At 41.3% G+C, this 19,678-nt stretch overlaps 1 protein-coding gene and 1 long non-coding RNA gene across 2 annotated transcripts in view; one reads left to right on the top strand and one right to left on the bottom strand.

Moving 5' to 3' along the window:
* Nucleotides 1–326: 326 nt before the first annotated feature.
* LOC138845171 (uncharacterized) lies at nucleotides 327–6,587 on the bottom strand. Its single transcript, XR_011381977.1, has 3 exons — nucleotides 6,540–6,587; nucleotides 6,355–6,439; nucleotides 327–2,149 (listed from the first exon to the last, which is right to left on the bottom strand). It is a non-coding gene; the product is annotated as an uncharacterized lncRNA (long non-coding RNA).
* Nucleotides 6,588–6,649: 62 nt separating this feature from the next.
* MARCHF11 (membrane associated ring-CH-type finger 11) overlaps nucleotides 6,650–19,678 on the top strand; it is a 116,370-nt gene continuing 103,341 nt past the window's right edge. Inside the window, exons 1-2 of the mRNA XM_008262080.4 lie at nucleotides 6,650–7,759; nucleotides 8,829–8,984. Of these exons, the coding sequence (XP_008260302.2) occupies nucleotides 7,235–7,759; nucleotides 8,829–8,984 (681 nt within the window). The 5' untranslated portion in view covers nucleotides 6,650–7,234. The remainder of the gene's footprint in view (nucleotides 7,760–8,828; nucleotides 8,985–19,678) is intronic.

Below are 19,678 nucleotides of genomic sequence, written 5' to 3'. Positions count from 1 at the left end.
TGAATTTCCACAATGATGTTTAATATTCCACTAAGACTCCTATGTAACATGTTTGTGGCTTTTGTTTTAGTTTTCCTACGAGTTTTCTGAGGTCAGATATACCCATGTATCTCTGAAATTGCCTTACCGAAAGTTTGCCACTTGCTAGCTGTTGATTGCACAGATGATGTTTTGTTTTTTGCATCCAATCCCCTTTTTGATGGCACTCATTATTGTAGGATTCCCCACACCTACCCCTTACACACATATATAACCATCCACACACACACACACATCCACACACACACACACTCCAACATATTGGGCTCTTTTCCATAATACCAAATATTTTTTTCTTTCATGGTTTTAATCTATGCCCACTTAATCAAAAATTCCTACATTTAAGAAGTCTTGCATATGGTTGTGGTTTAAAACTCTTGACTTTGCATTTCAGTAAACATTCAGTATCTTCTAGGGAGTAGTTTCATGTTGTTGGTGTAACTTGGTGGGGAGGGGGAAGGACAGATTTGGGTCCTCAGCTGGTCAGTAGCAAGGAACTGACAAGTACCATAAATTGATTAGGCTGGAAGTCAACTACAAGATGGAGGAATAGCTGGCATCTCTTTTCATCTGTCAAGCAGGCATTTTCCTGTGCTATGGCATGGATATGGTCTGAGTGCTTTCCAAGGGTTCACATACTGAAGCTTGGTCTCCAAGGGGTATTTACTGGGAAATGATGTGGACCTTTTAGATGTGGTGCCTAGGGGGAGGTCTTTAAGTCTTTGGAGACCTCAAAGGGGATGAAGTTCTACTCCTTGGCAGTTCTTGAGAGAATAGCAAGCCTCACCCTTCTCTCTTCACTTCCCATTTCCAGGTGTGTTCCATCACCATGAGATCCTCCCCGGAACTGAGTCAAGGCAGGCGCCATGCTTTTGGGCCTCCAAAACTGTAGCCAAATAAATCTCATCTCTTTACAAATAGCTGCCTGGGGGTTTTCACTGTGGTAAAGAAATGATAACAAACACATTCTGGAAAACATTGTTCCTCCATGAAGCTGCTATTCACACACATCAACCATGTGATTTTGTGAAAAGGGTTTTCAGTGACTCATCAGCAGTACGTGGTCCAGGCTGGGGCAATCACAGGTTTATCCTTGGCTTTTTTAAGGTCTGAAAGAGCAGGGTAGTGAGGGTGTGACATGAGAGATTTGGTGTCTGTTGTAAACTTGGCATTGCCTCTTCTTCTTGTCTAAAGGAAGTCTCTTCTTAGGCAGAGACCCAGTGAAAAGGGTAGGAACCCCATAGCAGCAAGGATTCAGGCCAGCACCCAGGTGAAGCTAGGCTCCAACAAAATATCCAAGTATGTTTCTTGCTTCAGATTTCCATGTATCTCAGACCAGTGGTCAAATTGGTCATGTGCCCAATTTGGATAAGATGGGTAAGATCAGTCTGGTGAATAAGATCAATATTCTGCAGCAGAATGGGCAGGGAAAGAGGGAAGAAAGGAAACTTGCCCATCTGCTGTGCTTGTAACATTTGATTGACTCTTTTTACGGACTTCAAACCCTCCTCAATACTTCATCTGTACGTGGGCTAGAAAGTTCTCAGTCTAGTAAACCAGTCCTCTGCTCTCCACTCAAATTTCATGGAAATGTAACCCTCTTTAAATTGTTATTTGTATGGATCTTTATAAAAAAGCAAACAATATAACAATATGTCTTTGGATTAGGATTTCAGTTAATATTTACTTATTTATTCCACATATGCTGAGCTCCCACATCATACTAACTAAATGAGTTAGAGAAAAGGGTCACTTAAATGCAAACAGACTCAAACCAAATGACTTATCAGCTAACATGGGGAAAACCCAGATAAGTACAAACCTCACTATACAGTGCAAGGCAAAACATGACAAAGATTACAAAAATCACATTTAATGTGAGGTTGATAGAAAAATAGATGATATTCAGCTGAGGAGAATTGCGGATAGCTTTATTTGAGATCCTTGCAAAGCCTGGGTGACCCAATCAAGTCACACTGACTCAACTGCATTGCAGATGTAGGGGAGGTTTTGGATATGCTGTGCACATAGCCATTCAGTGGGTTTTAATGCCTTCACATCTCTCATGTAAAAAGCACTTCTGTGTCGCCAAAGTTCAAGCCAGGGGAGACTAAGGGGAAAAATAAGGCTTGGTTATTATTTTTTTTTAACACAGTACAATCCATTACAAACTAGACATACTCTTAAGGTATTATTTTATTGTTTCAAAGGTTTTAAATTATTTGAGGGGAGGTTGAAAAGAGTATTTTTGGTTGGAATTTGTAATCTTCAATGGTATTTGTGATGAGTTGAGGGAGCCATGAGCTTTCAGAGAAGATATCAGGTTCTTGGAGAAATGCCAGTTCAAAGTAAGTAAGTTGGTGAGAACCAAGATACCTAATAAGGACAGAGAGGGGACTGCCTGGCTGGCTTAGATTTGGAGGTCTTTATGTGTGGAAGAGCCAGCAGGGATGAAAACAGTGGAGAGACACAGGTGGCACAGCTAGAAAGACTGAAGGAAAGGATGGTACTGAACTTAAGAGTAGAATTACACATACATTATACACCATGCATTGTATGCTATGATGCAGTGTAATTTAAACTTATGAGGGAGCACAAGGGTAAACAATGAGATTGGTCAAATATATGGACTACCATCTATCTACATTCATTATGGTTCCCTAAAACCAGTGGCACACATCCAATTTCGGACAAGTGTCTTTAGTGAACATGAAATCAAGGTCATTCAAGACTTTGACCTCACTTATACATGGTAGCCAATGACTAATTAAGCAGCAACTACAAATTACTAAAAGAACAGAAAAAATTTGGTTTACCTGGTTCAGCAGTGAAGAAAATATTTTGTTCTACAGAGGCATATTTTTACAGATTGCATTCCCACCTGGGAACTACAGCTTAACCAGGTGTCTTCAACACAGAGGCTGCTTGATGAACTGGATTATTCATACATTTGTTGCATAAATATTGGCTAAGTACTACTCTGACCAGGTACTTTTTTAGGCACTCGTAACAGAACAGAATCTCCTGGGGCAAAAGTTCCAGCTGAGGACTTTAGATGAGAAAACAAGCAAGCAAAATACACTCCATATGGAGACACATTTAATGTACTTTAAGAAACTCATGGAAAATGGAATTTAAAATCTATTTTGATGCCAAAAAATCGAAATCCATGCATATGAGAGGTTTTCAAAAGTTCTCAGAAATGAAATTCTGGAAAAAATTGGATTTCAAAAATATTTTTCTACCGAAAATATCTTTCCATTCAATTTTCCATGAACTTTTTGAAGTACTCTCATAAAATGTATAGTAAAGATGAGATTAAAAGTAGTAAAACTGGACCAAGATTAGAATTAAAATGGGAGTGGGAGATTCTGTTTCAGATGGAAATGCATGCATGGAATGTTTTTTGATGAGGTATCTCTGAGCAGAAAGATGAATGAAGCAAGCATAATACCAACTGGGAGAGTGAAGAGGGGTATAACTGGGGCACTGCAAGGAGGTTCATGTGTTTCCAATGAATAGCAAGAAGAGGAGGTGGGTGGTTGGGAAGGTGTGGAGATGTCTTCATATAGCTAACCAGAGGCTGGGTAGAGGACTTGTATCATATGCTTATATTTTTGATGTTATACCAAGTATGATGGGAAGTCTGTTGGTGGGTACCAAGCAAGACACTGATGTGACTGGACTTAGATTTGAATTGGTCATTCTGATTGCTGTATGGGATGAGTTGAAGGAAAAGAAGCAGGGGGACATTTCAGAGGTGTTTTGATAGTCATGGTGCACCAAAATGGTGGTTTGTTCTAGGATGACAGAGATGGTGCTAAAGAGTAGAGGAACTGGATGTATTCTATTTTGAAAATACTTTTGAAAGAAATTTTTCATATACTGAATATATGATGTGAAAAAAAGACTTCAAGGATTTTTGCTTGAGTGACTTTGTGAATGAACTGCTTTACTGCCATAATGATAATGGGGAAAGGTTTGGGGGTGCTGTTTGCTTCTGGATCTGATTAGTTTGAAATGACTGTGAATAGTATGATTTGATACAGAGGTATACAGCTCAATGGAGAGCTTAGACTAGGAGTTATACATCAGGGGCTTATCTGCATGGTGGTGACCCTGCTTCCCTTCTGGTGCACAATGGACCTATACTATATATTGACTCTGGTAATAACACAGATTGTACATAGATTTTATGTCTTCCACATACAACATAACTCAATAATATACTTAAGATTCTTAATTTCATTTCTCTCAGCTTTTTGACGGCTACTGAGAATTCTCAGTAGCTGCAGACTAAAGAAGGTAAACCAAAGGTGCTGACTGAATAATTTTGGTGATGTCCCCAAGAACATGAACAAATAGAAAAAAAATTCTACAGAGCACCCCAGACTATATTCTGTTGTCTGGAGGGCTTATCAAGGAGAATATTCTACCTGTTAATGTCAACCAAGAACTTTTGGGGACATCCATGGACTCAAGGAATTCCTGATCTCTACAGGTAATAATGAAACATCCCATTTGTTGAAGGGTGTGTTTTGTTCTGGGGGGGCATGACAATGAAATTTTTAAAGCATCTGTTGTATTATTTTTATCTTTCTCCTCATTTATATAGCTTGAAGCAGCTTTGGTGTGCCTTTCTCTACTTGCCTACATTTGTAAAACTGTTCCCCTTCAGTCATCTTTTTTACTTGGTTGGATGCACATTTAGATAGTGACTGTCAGTGCACTGCCCTTTCTCTGACATCTGTGTCTCCATCTCCCTTTCATGTGGGTGCCAGCAGTGGAGAGTGATTCACCCTTTCTGTGTTCCCCATTATTCTGTATGCTTTTGACTGATGACAGGGTCAAAGTTACAAAGGTGATATTTTTTTCTTGATCCACTGGAGACTCCTTGGATTACCTGACGATCAGGAACAAGTTTCTCTTTATTCCAGAGGGGTCAGATTAGGAGGTCACTAAGGCATGGAAGGGCTGATTTTATATGGTTACCCATTGTATGTATCAAGGAAACATCATTTTCTCCTACTGGAGTTAATTATTTTACAGAAGTCATCAATTCAGAGGATACATTTAGCCTTGTGCCTTTTTCTTCCTTTATTCATGCCACTTTGCTCTCTGAACTAGTCGACATTATTTATAGAGAATCCATAGCTTTTATGCTGTCCTTTGGGCAATAAGGTATTTTATTGTACCTGGTAGACATTTACTGATCATGGATTGAATAACTTAGGGAATTCTGCACAAAATTAGATACCATTTAACTCGAGAAATTATGATCAAGGCTTATGATTATCTTAAGATTGTAGCAACACATAAATTTGTGCAATGCAATTATGACGGGTGATAACCTCACATCAAAGTGCATCTACAACCTTGTTTCTTCAATGTGGTAAATTCCCAGGGCATTCTGGGTTTATTATTTTTAAAATGTGTTTGCTGCCTGCCACTCTGCTACCAAAAATAAGCTAATCTAAGGGGGCTAAGTGTCAGGGGACATTCCTGGAGATTCTTTCATCTGAGGCCATTTGTGACAAAGCATTCTTGAATTCTTTATCCTCTGCCTTCTAATCAAAGCAATTTCTGTTTTTTTTTTAAAGCTTCTTTTTTTCAATCAAATGCACATCTTACTCCAAAATATGTAATAGAAAAATTAAACCGGTAGTTTATCTGAACCATTTCAGAACATCTAACTATTAATGGGAGTGCCACCAACACTCCATGCACTGCAATACTATTTTAGGAGGCAGAAGAAAGGATTGGGAAAAAAAAAATCATTGGTTTTTGAGCTGGAATTTTGTTAACAGTCCCATGACCTTGAACAAGTTGCCTTGTCTAGCTGATCTTGGATCTTCAGCTACAAATGCAGCCTGTGTGTCAAAGACGTTAAGTGTTACACCAGCGTCAATCACCTTTGATTTGGATGGACACGTTGCAGTGTATAAACCCAGACCCTGACGACTTCTCTCTGCCTGCACTGGGGATCTACCGCATGTGCACAGATTTCCAGGCAGTTGCCTGCCAGCAAAGGAGTTTATTTCAAAAAGGTTCTGGGCCAGCTTGCATCCCAGAGTGGTTTGGTGGGGTGGAGTTTTGGAGGAATTGGGTTCGAGGTGAATGAAACCCAGAACCGAAACGGCAGCCACTTTTTCTGGGTAAGGGACTGTGTCATTTGCCTCCATCCTACCGCGAGGATGAAGGTGACCACAAACCACAGGTCATAGCACCCAGGCTCCTCCATTAGGACCCATTCCAGCAAATGACCCTCCGACCTCCAAGGCACCGAGATATTTACTAACAGCCGGGGATACTTACTGCTGGAGGAAAGGGGGTGGAGGACGCCCGAGGACACGTGCTCCCGACTTCTGTCTTACGTCTCCCCTGGATCAGACAAGGTGCCCTGGAGGGAGAGGTCAGGATCATGGGCAGTGGTCACGCGCCGGGCGGTTGCAGACCAGGGGTCCCGCGCCCCTGCCCTGCCCTCGCAGTGCGCCCCCTACCGCTGGCTTATCGGCGCTTCTCCCGCCCCACCCAGCCCACGCCACCACGTCCTCCTTGCTCACCCAGTAACGGTTTCTGGCCCCGAGGCCTACGACCCTTGCCCCTGCACCTGTCCCTGCCCGGCTCGCGGGAGCTGCACGGCTGCACCGTTGGGAAAGAGGTCATCTGCCTCGGAACCGACGTGAGGGGGCTCGGGGCGGAGTTAGCCAGGCGGCAAGGGGTTGTCCCCCAATTCTGGCCCGGGATCTCCGCACCTCGCCCCGGGTCGCGCCTGTCCCTCCACGTCCCCCTCCCACTGAAGGCGGCACCCCAGCCTGCACCAGCCCCTCCACCCTCCTCCGCGCCACCCGCCGCCTCGCAGCTCCTCCCTCCCGCCCCCGACGTCCCCAGGCCCCTCCGCGGCACAGCTCTCGCGCGCAGCCGAACTCGGCGCCGCCTCCAGTAGAGCCCAGCCGGCGGCTCCGCGGAGCAGCTGCTTCTGCCGCCGCCTCTGCCGCCGCCGCCGCCGCCGGGCCCTCCGCGTCCCGCCCCGCCCCCCAGCCCCGGGCGCTCCAGTGCCCCTGCCGTACTCTCTCCCACCTCCCTCTGGGGCTCTGTCCTCCCTCCCCCTCCACTCTCCCTCGGCTGTAGTCCGAGTCTGGCCCGCTAGGCAGGCGGGCGGGCGGGCGGGCAGGAGGGCGGCGGCAGCAGCACCATGAGCTTGGAGGGTGGCCACGGTGGTAGTCTGTGTCGCGGGGCGGATAGCGGGGACGCCGAGCCGCCCCCGCCGCCGCCCGGTAAGCCGGCCCCGGTCCCCGCGGCCCCGCGCTACCTGCCGCGGCTGCCCTCGCCCCCAGCGTCCCCCGAGTGCGCCACTGGGCCAGAGGAACCGCCGGGGGAGGTGGCCCCGCGGCGCAGGGGCACGGATGAGCTGCCGCCGCCACCACCCTTACCACCCGCCGGCAGGGAGGTGTCAGCAGCTGGAGACTCAGGGGAAGGTCCAAGGCATCTCCCTGAGGCGGCAGCCCCGGATTCAGCCGCCGGGAAGGGCGGCCCAGGGGAGCCGGAGGCTGGCGCGGGCGGGGAGGGCGAGCGGCCAGGCTCAGGAGACCAGCCCGAGACGCGCTCAGTGTGCAGCAGCCGCAGCAGCAGCAGCGGCGGCGGGGGCGACCAGCGCGCCGGGCACCAGCACCAGCACCACCAGCCCATCTGCAAGATCTGCTTTCAGGGCGCGGAGCAGGTAAGGCCCGCGGGATTCCCGCGGTGGGTTCCAGCTCCAGCTCGGCAGCTGCTCTCGCTGGACGACTTTTCAGCACCAGGGACAGCGCACGCCTCCCAGCGGGTTTAGGGTTGTGGGTCCCACCTCCTGCACGTTCTGCCTTCCTCTTTGTGACCCTCCACACTTGTCTTTTTCCTGCCTGGTTTTGCGCTTTCACGTTCCTCAGGTGCTTTGATGAAAATGACATAAGTATCTCTTGTGGGCTGCTCGATGATTTTGGTTTATATATAGAAGGAAATCTGTAGGGTAGTCTTAACACAAACTGGGGGGCGAATTATGTCACCGTGAAAAGGGCAGAGCCTATTGCAGATTTTAGTGACTTAATCTTACTGATTTGAAAATTGCGTTGCAGTTCTTACCAGAGAAAAGGGAAAGTACTTCACAATAAAGCCCGTTTAGCCAACAGTGTACTTTGCATTTTGTTAGAAACACAATTTTTTAAAATTATAAACACTATTAGAGGTGCTGCAAACTCATTCGAGAGTAATGCAGAGGAAAGGACAGTATATGTGTCTCATATGTGTGGTCTGAGAACACATTAGGTTTAATATTTTTAAAAGTAAGGAAATTGCATACAAATATTCAGGCTTTCAGGAATACAGTGCCTTAAGTCAATATTTATGATGCTACATTTAGAAAAAAAAAGCATAATGCTATTGCAGGCGGCTTTCTGGGATGCCATGTGTTTCTTCCTTAGCGATGATTAAGAATAACTGCAGAGGAAATGCATCTGACCATCCACTTAAAAGTTATTAAAGAGATTTAATAGTACAGCTTTCCCCCAAGGGTACCGGGAGCTATATCTCGCAGACATTTTGTGTGTTGGTAGAACATTTATGTCGTAACTCTAAGCGATATCTTTGAAATAGTTTTAAGACTCTAGTTTCATTCCCATCAGAGGTATAAAATTTTAATTTCATTTTCTAGGATAGAGCTGGGTAAATGGCTTTGAAAAAAAAGGAAGCAAGCATTCGATTTTAAAAATAGAGGCACAGACACAAATACTCATCATGAGCCATTTTCTTTTTAGGGTGAGCTGTTAAATCCCTGCCGATGTGATGGGTCAGTTCGCTACACACATCAGCTGTGTCTGCTAAAGTGGATCAGTGAGAGAGGGTCCTGGACTTGTGAGCTCTGCTGTTACAGATACCATGTCATAGCCATTAAAATGAAGCAACCCTGCCAGGTAAACAGTTGCATTTATTTTGCCCGAAAAATAATTTTGGTAACAGGAGTGTGCTTGAGTAATAACTCAGTATATAACTTATGCTACTGCTTATAAACATTCTGTGCAAGCCACAGTGAAACCAAGATTTAGAATTTGTAGAGATGTGCTTTGAGAAAGCCATGAAGTTCTATCTGAGAAACTCAATACATTTTAATCAAATGTTTTCCTTTATTAACTTGCTATTTATTTGTCAAATTATACCCATCTTTGTCTTAAAAGGGTAAGTTAATAAAATGTCTTATGCTCTACCAATCAATTTTATAAATTAGAAATGTTACATAATTTATTCTAGTAATATTTTGTTAACTTAAGCAGTTAAATCCTGAATGGCTTCATTTATGGAAAATGGATTCAAGGCAAGCAAATCTTTACTGGTATGGAAATTTTGGTTGAAACTGATAGTTTTAATCTGAGTATCCTTTTCATTTAACCAAGCTTTATTTTTGGTGCAAGTTTTCTTTCTCCCACAATTAAATTTTGGCCACTTTCCTTCTTTGCTTTGTTCAGTTACAGAGTGGGTGCAGAAGTATCCCCAGTAGTTACCCTCAGTAATACCATTGAAACTGTGTCTATTCTTTAACCAGCACACAACACATATAAACCTAGGAATGGTCTGGGAAATAGGCTGCTTTTTAAAAATCATGATGGAACTTATTCAGGTTCTTTGAACATGTTGGTAAAATGCAAAATACAAAATATTAAGAATGGAATCTTAAAGAAAAGCTGAATAGTACATGACTGATGAGCTTGACTAGTGAGATGGGGCTGACGTTCAGACACAAAACAGTGGGGTTCAAAAATAAAGAAAAGGAAGCAATGGGAAGAGAAGGAAAAAGTGAGTGGAGAAGTTGGAAGTGGAAGATGTTATAAAATATAGAGTTTCCTGTATCTATCTAAATTGCTAAATTTGGTTTGCATTGAGCAATATAATACAGATGAAACTGTTTGCAGAAGTAAGTGGAATTACTGCTGCATTAATAATTTACATATCAGAGTTTTTAATTTGTGCAAACTTCATATAGTCTGTAATTAATTTGCATCTCTGATAGTCATCATTTAAGGCATGATTAGCAAGCATGAAATGAAAATCTGAATTTTCTCCAGCTGACCTGAGGCTTATAAATGATTTAGAAAGAGGAAGCAGAACTAATATGGATGAGTGATGTTATCATGCTGAAGATAGGCGTAAAGCTGACACATTTTTTCAGAACCTTTAATTGAACTACTTGAGTATCAGTTTATGGATCTATTATAGCTGTTTTGAATAACAGATGGGACTGTGTCCAGTGACTATCATATGGGTAGTTTAATTGGGCCTGTTTTAATTTTATGGATAGAAATATGTGGGAAGAAATGGGAGAGTTTAGGGACTCCAGTTCAAAGTCCCATGAGAAGGGTTGTGGTCAGATGATCAAGAGCTAAAATTGAATGCTTAAGTATTTTAAAAACTTTAACTGATGGCTATAATATATTAACTCACTTGGGGTGGTTAATCTTGTGGTAAATAGAAATAGGTCCTTTATGTACATTTTAAAGTAGAGAAGAAATAAAGAGCCTGGATAAAATACCACTTATTTAATACTAATCTTATAACGAAACATTGATTACTACAGAATTTTTGCTTTATTTTTTTTTAAAAAAAGTCAATATGTATTTTGGCAAAAGTATGACCCCTACCTATATATGAAATATGACCCTCTTCCTCCCCAAAAGAGAACCAAATAACAAGAAAAATCTCTCAGTATCATCAATATGTTTGGGATAAATTTTATTATGACACATATAAATACCGCTGTGATCTTTAACCTGATCTGTTAGTTTCAGCAAAGAATATGAGTAGTATTTGGAAAACAACATGATGTGAATGAGATGATGATACCTTATATCTTGCCAGATATGAAATAACTTTCCAGGACTCCACAAGATACATGTAAAGCTTGGTAGCTAATGAAATCAGTTAGAAAGTTCCTAACATGTAGATTCTTATATACAGGAGCAGCCTGTGCTCAGATAAATTTTGCCTGCCTGCCTGCCTAGTATTTCTGTTAAGGATGGCCCACAAATCAAGTGTTGCCAATGATTCTTAGTTTTCTTTCTTGTTGGAGTGACATCAGTGAGAGCTAGCTTTAATCACATGCATGCTCTTCTGGCCTGATGGGGATCCATGCTGCAGGGCCAAATAGAAAGTATGTTTATGTTCCTCCCCTTTACTTTCCATATCTCTCATTCCTAAGTATAGAGACATCCCACAGCTGGGAACAGGTGGTTCTTTGGGTGTAGAATAGGAAAAAATCATAAATAGTAAGAGACACCATTTACTGAACACTGATTATGTATCAGGCACTGTTTAGATGCTTTAAATATATAGGTACTGGTATTTAATCTTTGTAACAAAGCTATGAGATGAGGAATATTATTGTCTATTTTATACAAAGGGAAACTGATGCACAGAGAAGTTCAATAACTTCTACCAGGTAAAGGCAAGTGGCAAATCCAGGATTCAGACTCTACCAGTCTAGTTCCAGAGCTCCCGGTCTCAGCTGCCATATTGGCAGGGGTTCTTCTTCCTATTCTAGCCATCTTGATGTTTCTGGGTCTATCATGGCTCATCCTGTATGAGGCTGAAGCCCTCAGGAATTGGTTTCAGCCTGGGACTCTAAGATGGATTGGAAAGGTTTTGACTATTGCTGCATGAAAAACACCTCAGTATTTAGCAGTTTAAACATTTGTCATTTAGTATCTTTTAAGGGTCTGTGGGTTGACTGAGGTCAGGTGACAGCTGCTTCTCCACATGTGGTGACATCTAAAATGTAATAGCCCTGAGATTTGACTAGGTCCTGGTGGCTCATTCGTTTGCCTTGTTTTTGCTTCTGGCTGGTAGCTGGATGCTCTGTGGGGGCTGCTAACTGTCACCTCAGTTCTACTCTCATGTGATTTGTGCTTCTCCCAGTAGGGTAACTGGTTCCAAGAGTATGAAAGGTGGAGGTTAACAGATTTAATTTGTTAAGGTCTAACCTAGGAATCACAGTTTCACATCTGCATTCTCTTGTTTAAACCAAATCTCAGCATCAACTCAGATTCAAGGGACCATAAGATAGACTAAGGAGTCTAGCCCTTCTTTTAAAGAGAGTGGCCATGTTTCACTCATCACAAATAATAGCTTCTTTTTTTTTTTTGACAGGCGGAGTGGACAGTGAGAGAGAGAGACAGAGAGAAAGGTCTTCCTTTGCCGTTGGTTCACCCTCCAATGGCCGTGCAGGGCCCAAGGACTTGGGCCATCCTCCACTGCACTCCCTGGCCACAGCAGAGAGCTGGCCTGGAAGAGGGGCAACCAGGACAGAATCTGGCGCCCTGACCGGGACTAGAACCCGGTGTGCCGGCGCCGCAAGGTGGAGGATTAGCCTAGTGAGCCGCGACGCCGGCCACAAATAATAGCTTCTGAAATGCTTATTCCTAACTATTCAGTCTCTCTCTGTTTGTCCTCATAGTTCCTGAGCCATAAGTAGGTGGCATCATAAATTTCCTTCCAGGGTTCTGAACCAAAAGAGGTTGAGAGTTACTCCTTTAGTAGTGCTTGGCGTAGCCCTTTTAGAAGAGAATGTCACCATGTTAAATTCCCTGGTGCTCTCAAGGAGATGGTGACAGAGCCAACCAAGGAGCAGTTAGGGAGCAGGTAAGTGTGAGGGAAACGTGCTGCAGGGAGTCCCAGACCTTGGTTTTGCTCACAGACAGTAGAATTATTTGAGAATTAGGGCCTAAACCTTCCCCATTTTATTAGATGTCAGTGCTACTCAGCTATGTGACCCAATAGGAAGTTAGCAGTTGTATCCTCTACAACATATTTAGATCTTAATTGCTGTGTCATTATCAGGCAGAGATAATTAAGATATTTGAGATAATTAAAATGCATTTACCTTCCTAGCTACCTGCATGCTCTATTTTATTTATTAACTTATCCAAGATGATACATTGCAGATATTTTAATAGAATTTAATTGATTTTGAACCTCATAGTATGTTCTAAAATTCATGAAATGTAAGAACATATAAAATCAAATTTATTTTGAGATGCTAGTGACATTTTAACCTATTCAACCATATTTCAGTTTATGAATACTTTGAGTACTTTCTCAAAAGATATGGATTTTTGAGGAGATAACAGTTACTAGATAGAATATTGTATGGAAAACTTTGAAATTGCTCCAAAAGACGGATGGTGCTGTTTGAACACAGGATAGTCCATACAAATGGAAGGTAACAGCTATGCTTCCTTAGATAAAATACTTACCCTTTGTGCCTCAGTTGGCTCATCTTTAAAAGAGAGATGATAATGCTACCTGTCTTACACATATGTTTTAAGAGTATTAGATATATGGATATATATGAAGTGCTCTGAATGGTGCCAGGCTCATAGTAGGTGCCCTTTTAATGCTGGCTCTGATTATTGTTAATTTTTCAGTCAGCTGAGGCCTTGGTTTGCTCCCAGTGTGCAGGAGCCCTTTGTTTCCTTCACTCTGTTGTCACAAAGTGAAGGTAGTGACTCTTCTTTCCATGTCATTGGGCTTTAACATTCTATGTTATTTTTAGTGGACAATCAATAATTGCAGGGGTACAATGTGATGTTCTGATATATATATACATTATAGAATAATCAAAGTGATTGCAGAACCACCAATTCAAATATTTATCATTTATTTTGTTAGAACATTTGAAATGTTCTCCTTTAGCTAATATGAACTGTTCAATACATTATTATTAATTGCAGTCACCATGCTGTGCAATAGAGCACCAAGAATTTATCATTCTTTTCTAAACATTCTAACTTTGTATCTGTTGGCCAATCACTCTTTTATGCCCCATCTACAACTGTAGCCTCTGGTAATATCATTCCACTGTGTGCTTCTATGAATTTCACTGTAACACATTCCCAATATAGTGAGATCATATCATATTTTCTGCACCTCTGTATTTGGTTTATTTCACTCAACAAAATGTTCTCATGTATGTTTATCTAGTTTGAAATGACATAATTTCCTCTTTTTAAAGTTCATTTTCATTACTTGAAAGGCGGGGTGAGGAGGAGAGACAAAGAGAATGAGAACACCATCTTTTCCTTCACTCTCCAAATGTCAACAACAGCCAATGTTGAGACACCCTGAAGACAAGATCCAAGAATTCATTTGGTGTCCCAATTGGATGGCAGGGCTCAAACACTTGAGCCATCATCTGCTGCCTCCCAGTATTGCATTAGCTGGAAACTGGGTCAGAAGCAGAATAGTGGGGACTCCAATTCTCATTCCAGTATGGGATGCAGACATTGTAAGTGATGGCTTAACCTGCTGCACCACTTGCCCCTCCTGCTGTTTTTTAAAGGCTGAATAGTATTATGTAGGTATGCCACATTTCCATATTTTAAAATCCATTAATTCATTGATGGACACTTAAGTAATTTCCACATCTTGGCTTGTTGTGAATCATTTCATTCTTTATTCCTAGATTTTTGCTCTCTGCTGATTTCTGGGAACCCATCTCAGTTTCTTACCAAGTTATCATAAATAATGAATGAATCAGAAGTTTTAAAAGCAGGTATAATGAGATACAATGATACCTGTGCATGTTTGCATATTTCCTCTCCAGATGTCCTTCATCATTGGTCTTATTTATGTCCTTGTCAGCATCTACTCATAATTGGAGTTATGAGATGCCTTTAAACATGGACAAGCACAGGGCAGCACTGTTCAAAGTCAGATAGCCACCAATTCACTATACTTTGGAATGGCCCATGTCAGGTGGTCAGATGAGGTGTATGTGACCTGTGACTAAGTAGGGAGTGGGAGATGCCTCAGAGGTCCTGGGGGTGAGGCAATCCCAAGGGGGAAGGAGCAGAGCATCACAGCAGACTGTGGAGCTGCTCTCCTTACCTGCCTAGGCAGGGAGTGAGACTTGGCATGTGTGCCATGCAACTTCCCAGATATTGGGCCCCTGGCCATTTTGACTAGCCTGTAAACATTTTTATTAGTCTAACCTTTACTGCTTATTCTTTAAACCTTATTATGTGTTTCTAACAGGTGTTCTCATAGCAGTAACAAAGACTGAAAAATCTACTAGGAACAAGAATGACTTGAGAGTTCTCATTTTTATCCATGTTCTTAAAGTCTTGAGAAGCATCAACATAAAAAAAAAATTGGTACCAGGAATTTGATACCAGCTGGGCTTGTTTTGGCTATACTCTAAGGGGTAGCTCCAGACCTATTTGTAAGGTGTTCATAGGACTTAAATGAACTTTTTGAGGACATTGTGGTCATTATTTTCTTAATTGTTGGTGTCATGAGAGAGTTATTTCTACTTTCAGAGATGATTGTTGCTATGATCTAGCTGATGCACTGGAAGGAGCTGACAAAATTTCATTGAAAACTGAGATTTTAAAAATATCAAAACATGAGCTGTATCAGTGTTGCATATTGTCCTATGCAATAATTCTAAGTATTTACAAATTATTGCTTAAAGCTGTCTGCCTGACACATGAAGGAGTGATGAAAGGGATATTCTTAAGTCTTGGGTGTTAATGGTGATTTCATATGTGACTTGAGTCACATAATAATGTATCTTCCTGGTACATTGGAGAAATTTTATATCTAGGTTTTAGAGAAAGTCCTAGATAAATATAAATTTTGAATTTTAAATCGATTGTAGTTGGGTTTAGGGAAGTTGTTTTCCATGGTTCTGTATTAGCTTCTGGAGTTGGCATCCATGTTCACATGTGGAGTAGTTGGTTTCACACTCTACCACTGTAAGGTTTTCTTTTTTTTTATGGTGTGTGGGTGGGTGTGGGTGTACGCACACGCACATGTGCATGTGTGCTGTGATTCCTGCCATTTTAAAGATTTGATGCCTGCAACTTTGTTCAATGATGTTTGTACTTGCTGCGCTATCAAATTAAAATATTCTTGGCCTTGTTTTGCTCTCCTGTTTTGTTGTTTGACCTTAGACCTAGGCCAAGTATCACTGTTGGCTATTGCAAGGCATTTTGTTTATTCTTTGAACATGCAACATTAGGGAATGGAAGATTTTTAGTTGTCAGTAGCTACAGTAGGATAGTGAATACTCTAAGTTCAAATTTATGATTAGGTGATGAGTTGACATTGAGATTGTCCTTTTCCCTGATCAGAAATGAATACAAGCTTTTAAATCAAAATCCAAACTGTTAATCAAGTCTTGATATTTATTACTTTGAGAAAATAATACTGTGTCTACAGATTATTGTCTGAGGTGTTTCACAAAGAATTGAAGGAGTGAGAATGTACTTGTTCCTGCCCCTAAGGGCTTTAGACTCTGCATTTAATTCAGTTTTTAGGGTCTGTCCATTCGGCGACTGATGTAAATTTGAAATAAATATACCATGGCTAAATGCTGTACACTCCTTGTTTTTGAAATTGTTTTTGTTTCATTTGCTTACTCAAAATGCATGGATCTGCATTTTACTCACTAGAACAGATAAATGATTTTCTACTGCATGAGATACATAAATTATACTGCATATCCTACTGTCACCATCTTGTTTACTGTATAGGCCGTGGGTACAGTGATTTTACAATGGTCTCAAAGCTACATGCTAATGAGGTGTTTGTTTTTAATCTTCATAGAGTAAGGTTTGAGTACAATATGGACTCTGTAGCTACTCTTTCCATAACATTCTTCTCCACAGATATCTGCCTTTCTACATCTCCTGGCTCTTTCTAAGTGTATTCCCCTTTTGACATCAGTTCTCTTCTTTGATCCATGTACCTCTCCACTAAGCTTCCCCTGGGCAGAGATGGCTGGACTCCATTGGTCAAGACAAGTTAGAGTGGCAGGAAGCAAGTTAGTTAGCAGTGGTTGGGCAAAGAAGCCTTATCATAGCTCCACAGTGTTTTCCCTTGATAGCATTTACTTTGTTATTTCAATCAAATACCAGCAAACCCATTCTCTAAAGGGCCAGAGAGTAAATGTTTGGGGCCATGAAAGCCATTGTAGTTGCAGTTGACATGAAAGCATCCACAGACACTAGGTAAATGAGTGTGCATGGCTGTGTTCTAGTATAAATTTACTTTTAAACACCAAAATTTGAATTTCATAATGTGTGAAGAAATATTTAAAACTTCTTCCTCACCCATTTAAATGTAAAAACTGGTGGGCTACACAAAAACAGATAGTGAGCTAGACTTGGCCCAGTGGCATTTGGTGGTAGTTTAAATAAATGGAGTATTTATATGCACTTAGGTATTTTATGACCTCTTGGAAAGTTGAATGGATGAAATATTTGTAAAATTCTGAATGAAATTGTCATAAAATTTATACCATATTTAGTAAATGGTGGTGCTTCAGCTTCATAACAAGATGCTGTTAATTTATTCATAGTAAACTTTAAAACCATTGTGTTTCTTCCAGATGGTTACCTGGTTGTATCAGACTTGACTCCTGAACTCTCTGGGTTCAGAGGTCAGAGACATATCAGAGTATGATTTAGTGTCCTTGGAACTGCCCCCTCCCCCAAAGACATCGTAGCTAATACTTGTGGCTGTCTAAAGCAAATCCTCCTAGGCTGTCTACAGCCCTGCAGATGTGCTTTCCCCCATTCTAAATGGGATTGTTTTAGTTTGCTTAGGGCTTCTGGGCTTTCCTTCTTATGGGGAAAGCATTGCAATGAGAGGGGCTGGGTTTTAGAACAAATTGTGTAAGTCAGCTCAGTAGATTCATTATCTTGGTCACTTTGTGGAGATTCAAGGAATGTTTGTGACACGAATGAATATATGGATGAATCATATAAATCACAGCAAGTGTTTCACTAAGGTGACCAGAATCAGTCATGTGACTTCAAGAAATCAAACTGCATTCATTACTCCTATGCTAGCCATCTACTAGCTGTTAATTATAAACTTGCTCTTAACCTGATCTTCTAATAATACTATTCTGAACTGTACTGGGTAATACATTCAGTTATTCAGATCATAGAAAAAAAGGCTATTTTTAAAACCTAGAATTTAATAAAAAAGCTTCCGGTGAGATATGTCTGCTCTTTTCAAAAACAAATGTCATGAGAAAAGACTCAGTGAATGCAGAATTACCCATGTGTGACATCCCTGCTGGCTTGAGATTGCCACTGGTTGAAGGGCTTCATCTAGTGCTTGTTCAGGGAATTTGAATAATTTGTTGGAAATTTTACTGTATGATCAGGGTAGAGATGAGCTGCTCAGAATGTCTACTGACACAATTTTGTGATGTGATATCTGCCACTTGACTGAAAACAAGGTGACTTTTTTTTGATGGTGGTTTGTACAGGGGTAACATAACTTTAGAAATGATTTTCCTCCAGTGAATACAATACTGCAACACAGGCAGATGGGACAAGAGCAGAATATGTTTCTTCCTTGCTCATTCCTTGATTTGCCTTGTCTGTGGCTCTGCTGTGGTGTGACTATGTGACTGTGCTTTGCTAAAGGGGCAGGAACAAGGGAAACCCAGCTTCCTGATGTTTTTGGACTTTCTAAGAGCAGAATGGGATGACTCTACATGGAAGGGCACTGACTGATGAGTAGATAACTGCTTGTAATTACAAGTAAATGGATGGTAGACTAGAAGGACTTGGCCAAGAAAACCTGTGTTGTAGCTTGTACTTTCTTAGTCCTTGGATATTTGACAACATCTTCCCAGTGAGCATAACTCAGAATTCAGTTGTTCCACATGACTGAGCCAAATGAAATTTGATAGAAATAGGGGGGGACTGGAAACAGTGCATCAAGACATGACACAAACTTGGGTGCATTTCTGTATAAGCAGACTCAATAAGGATACCAATTCAGGAGTCCTTACTTATTTCATCCCTGCCTTAGGTGTGGTATGCTGTGGAAATGCCCATCTGTTAACCTGCCATCTGGCCAGGTTTTATCTCTTTGATTTTGTCAGTGTTGACTGATGACCCCTGGGCAATGAATCCTGATCAAACTTAACAGAGTTCCGTTGCCTTAATGTGCCTTTTAGTTTGGCTTCTCTCTTTGATATGCTAATTATGTGCAAGAGGCCAAAGATTAAATTTGGGCACGGGTTTGCCTTCCCATAAGCATGGAGCTGTTATTCTAGGCAGCTCTGGGTGTTCCTTTGTTCTATATGGTCTTGCCGTGGTGCCAAATGTCATATCCACAACTTAGCTTGTGTCATAACTCTGAGCTACAAAATAGTTCAAATGAACAAGGAATAATTTCAAGAAATTTACACAGGATCCTTTGCTCAAAATGTTTAAAAGATTTTTTAACAAGCAAAACATGACTTACAAATGTCAAAGAATTTCTTTTTTTTAACTTTTATTTAATGAATATAAATTTCCAAAGTACAGCTTATGGATTACAATGGCTTCCCCCCCATAATGTCCCTCCAACCCGCAACCCTCCCCTTTCCTGCTCCCTCTCCCCTTCCATTCATATCAAGATTCATTTTCGATTCTCTTTATATACAGAAGATCAGTTTAGCATACATTAAGTAAAGATTTCAACAGTTTGCTCCCACACAGAAACATAAAGTGAAAAATACTCTTTGAGTACTAGTTATAGCATTAAATCTCAATGTAGTACAGCACACTAAGGACAAAGATCCTACATGAGGAGTAAGTGCACAGTGACT

Source organism: Oryctolagus cuniculus, chromosome 14 (assembly GCF_964237555.1).
Source record: "Oryctolagus cuniculus chromosome 14, mOryCun1.1, whole genome shotgun sequence".
In the NCBI taxonomy this organism is placed as follows: Eukaryota; Metazoa; Chordata; class Mammalia; order Lagomorpha; family Leporidae; genus Oryctolagus; species Oryctolagus cuniculus.
Note: the sequence above shows the minus strand (reverse complement) of the source record. Positions and strands in the feature narration are given on the sequence as shown.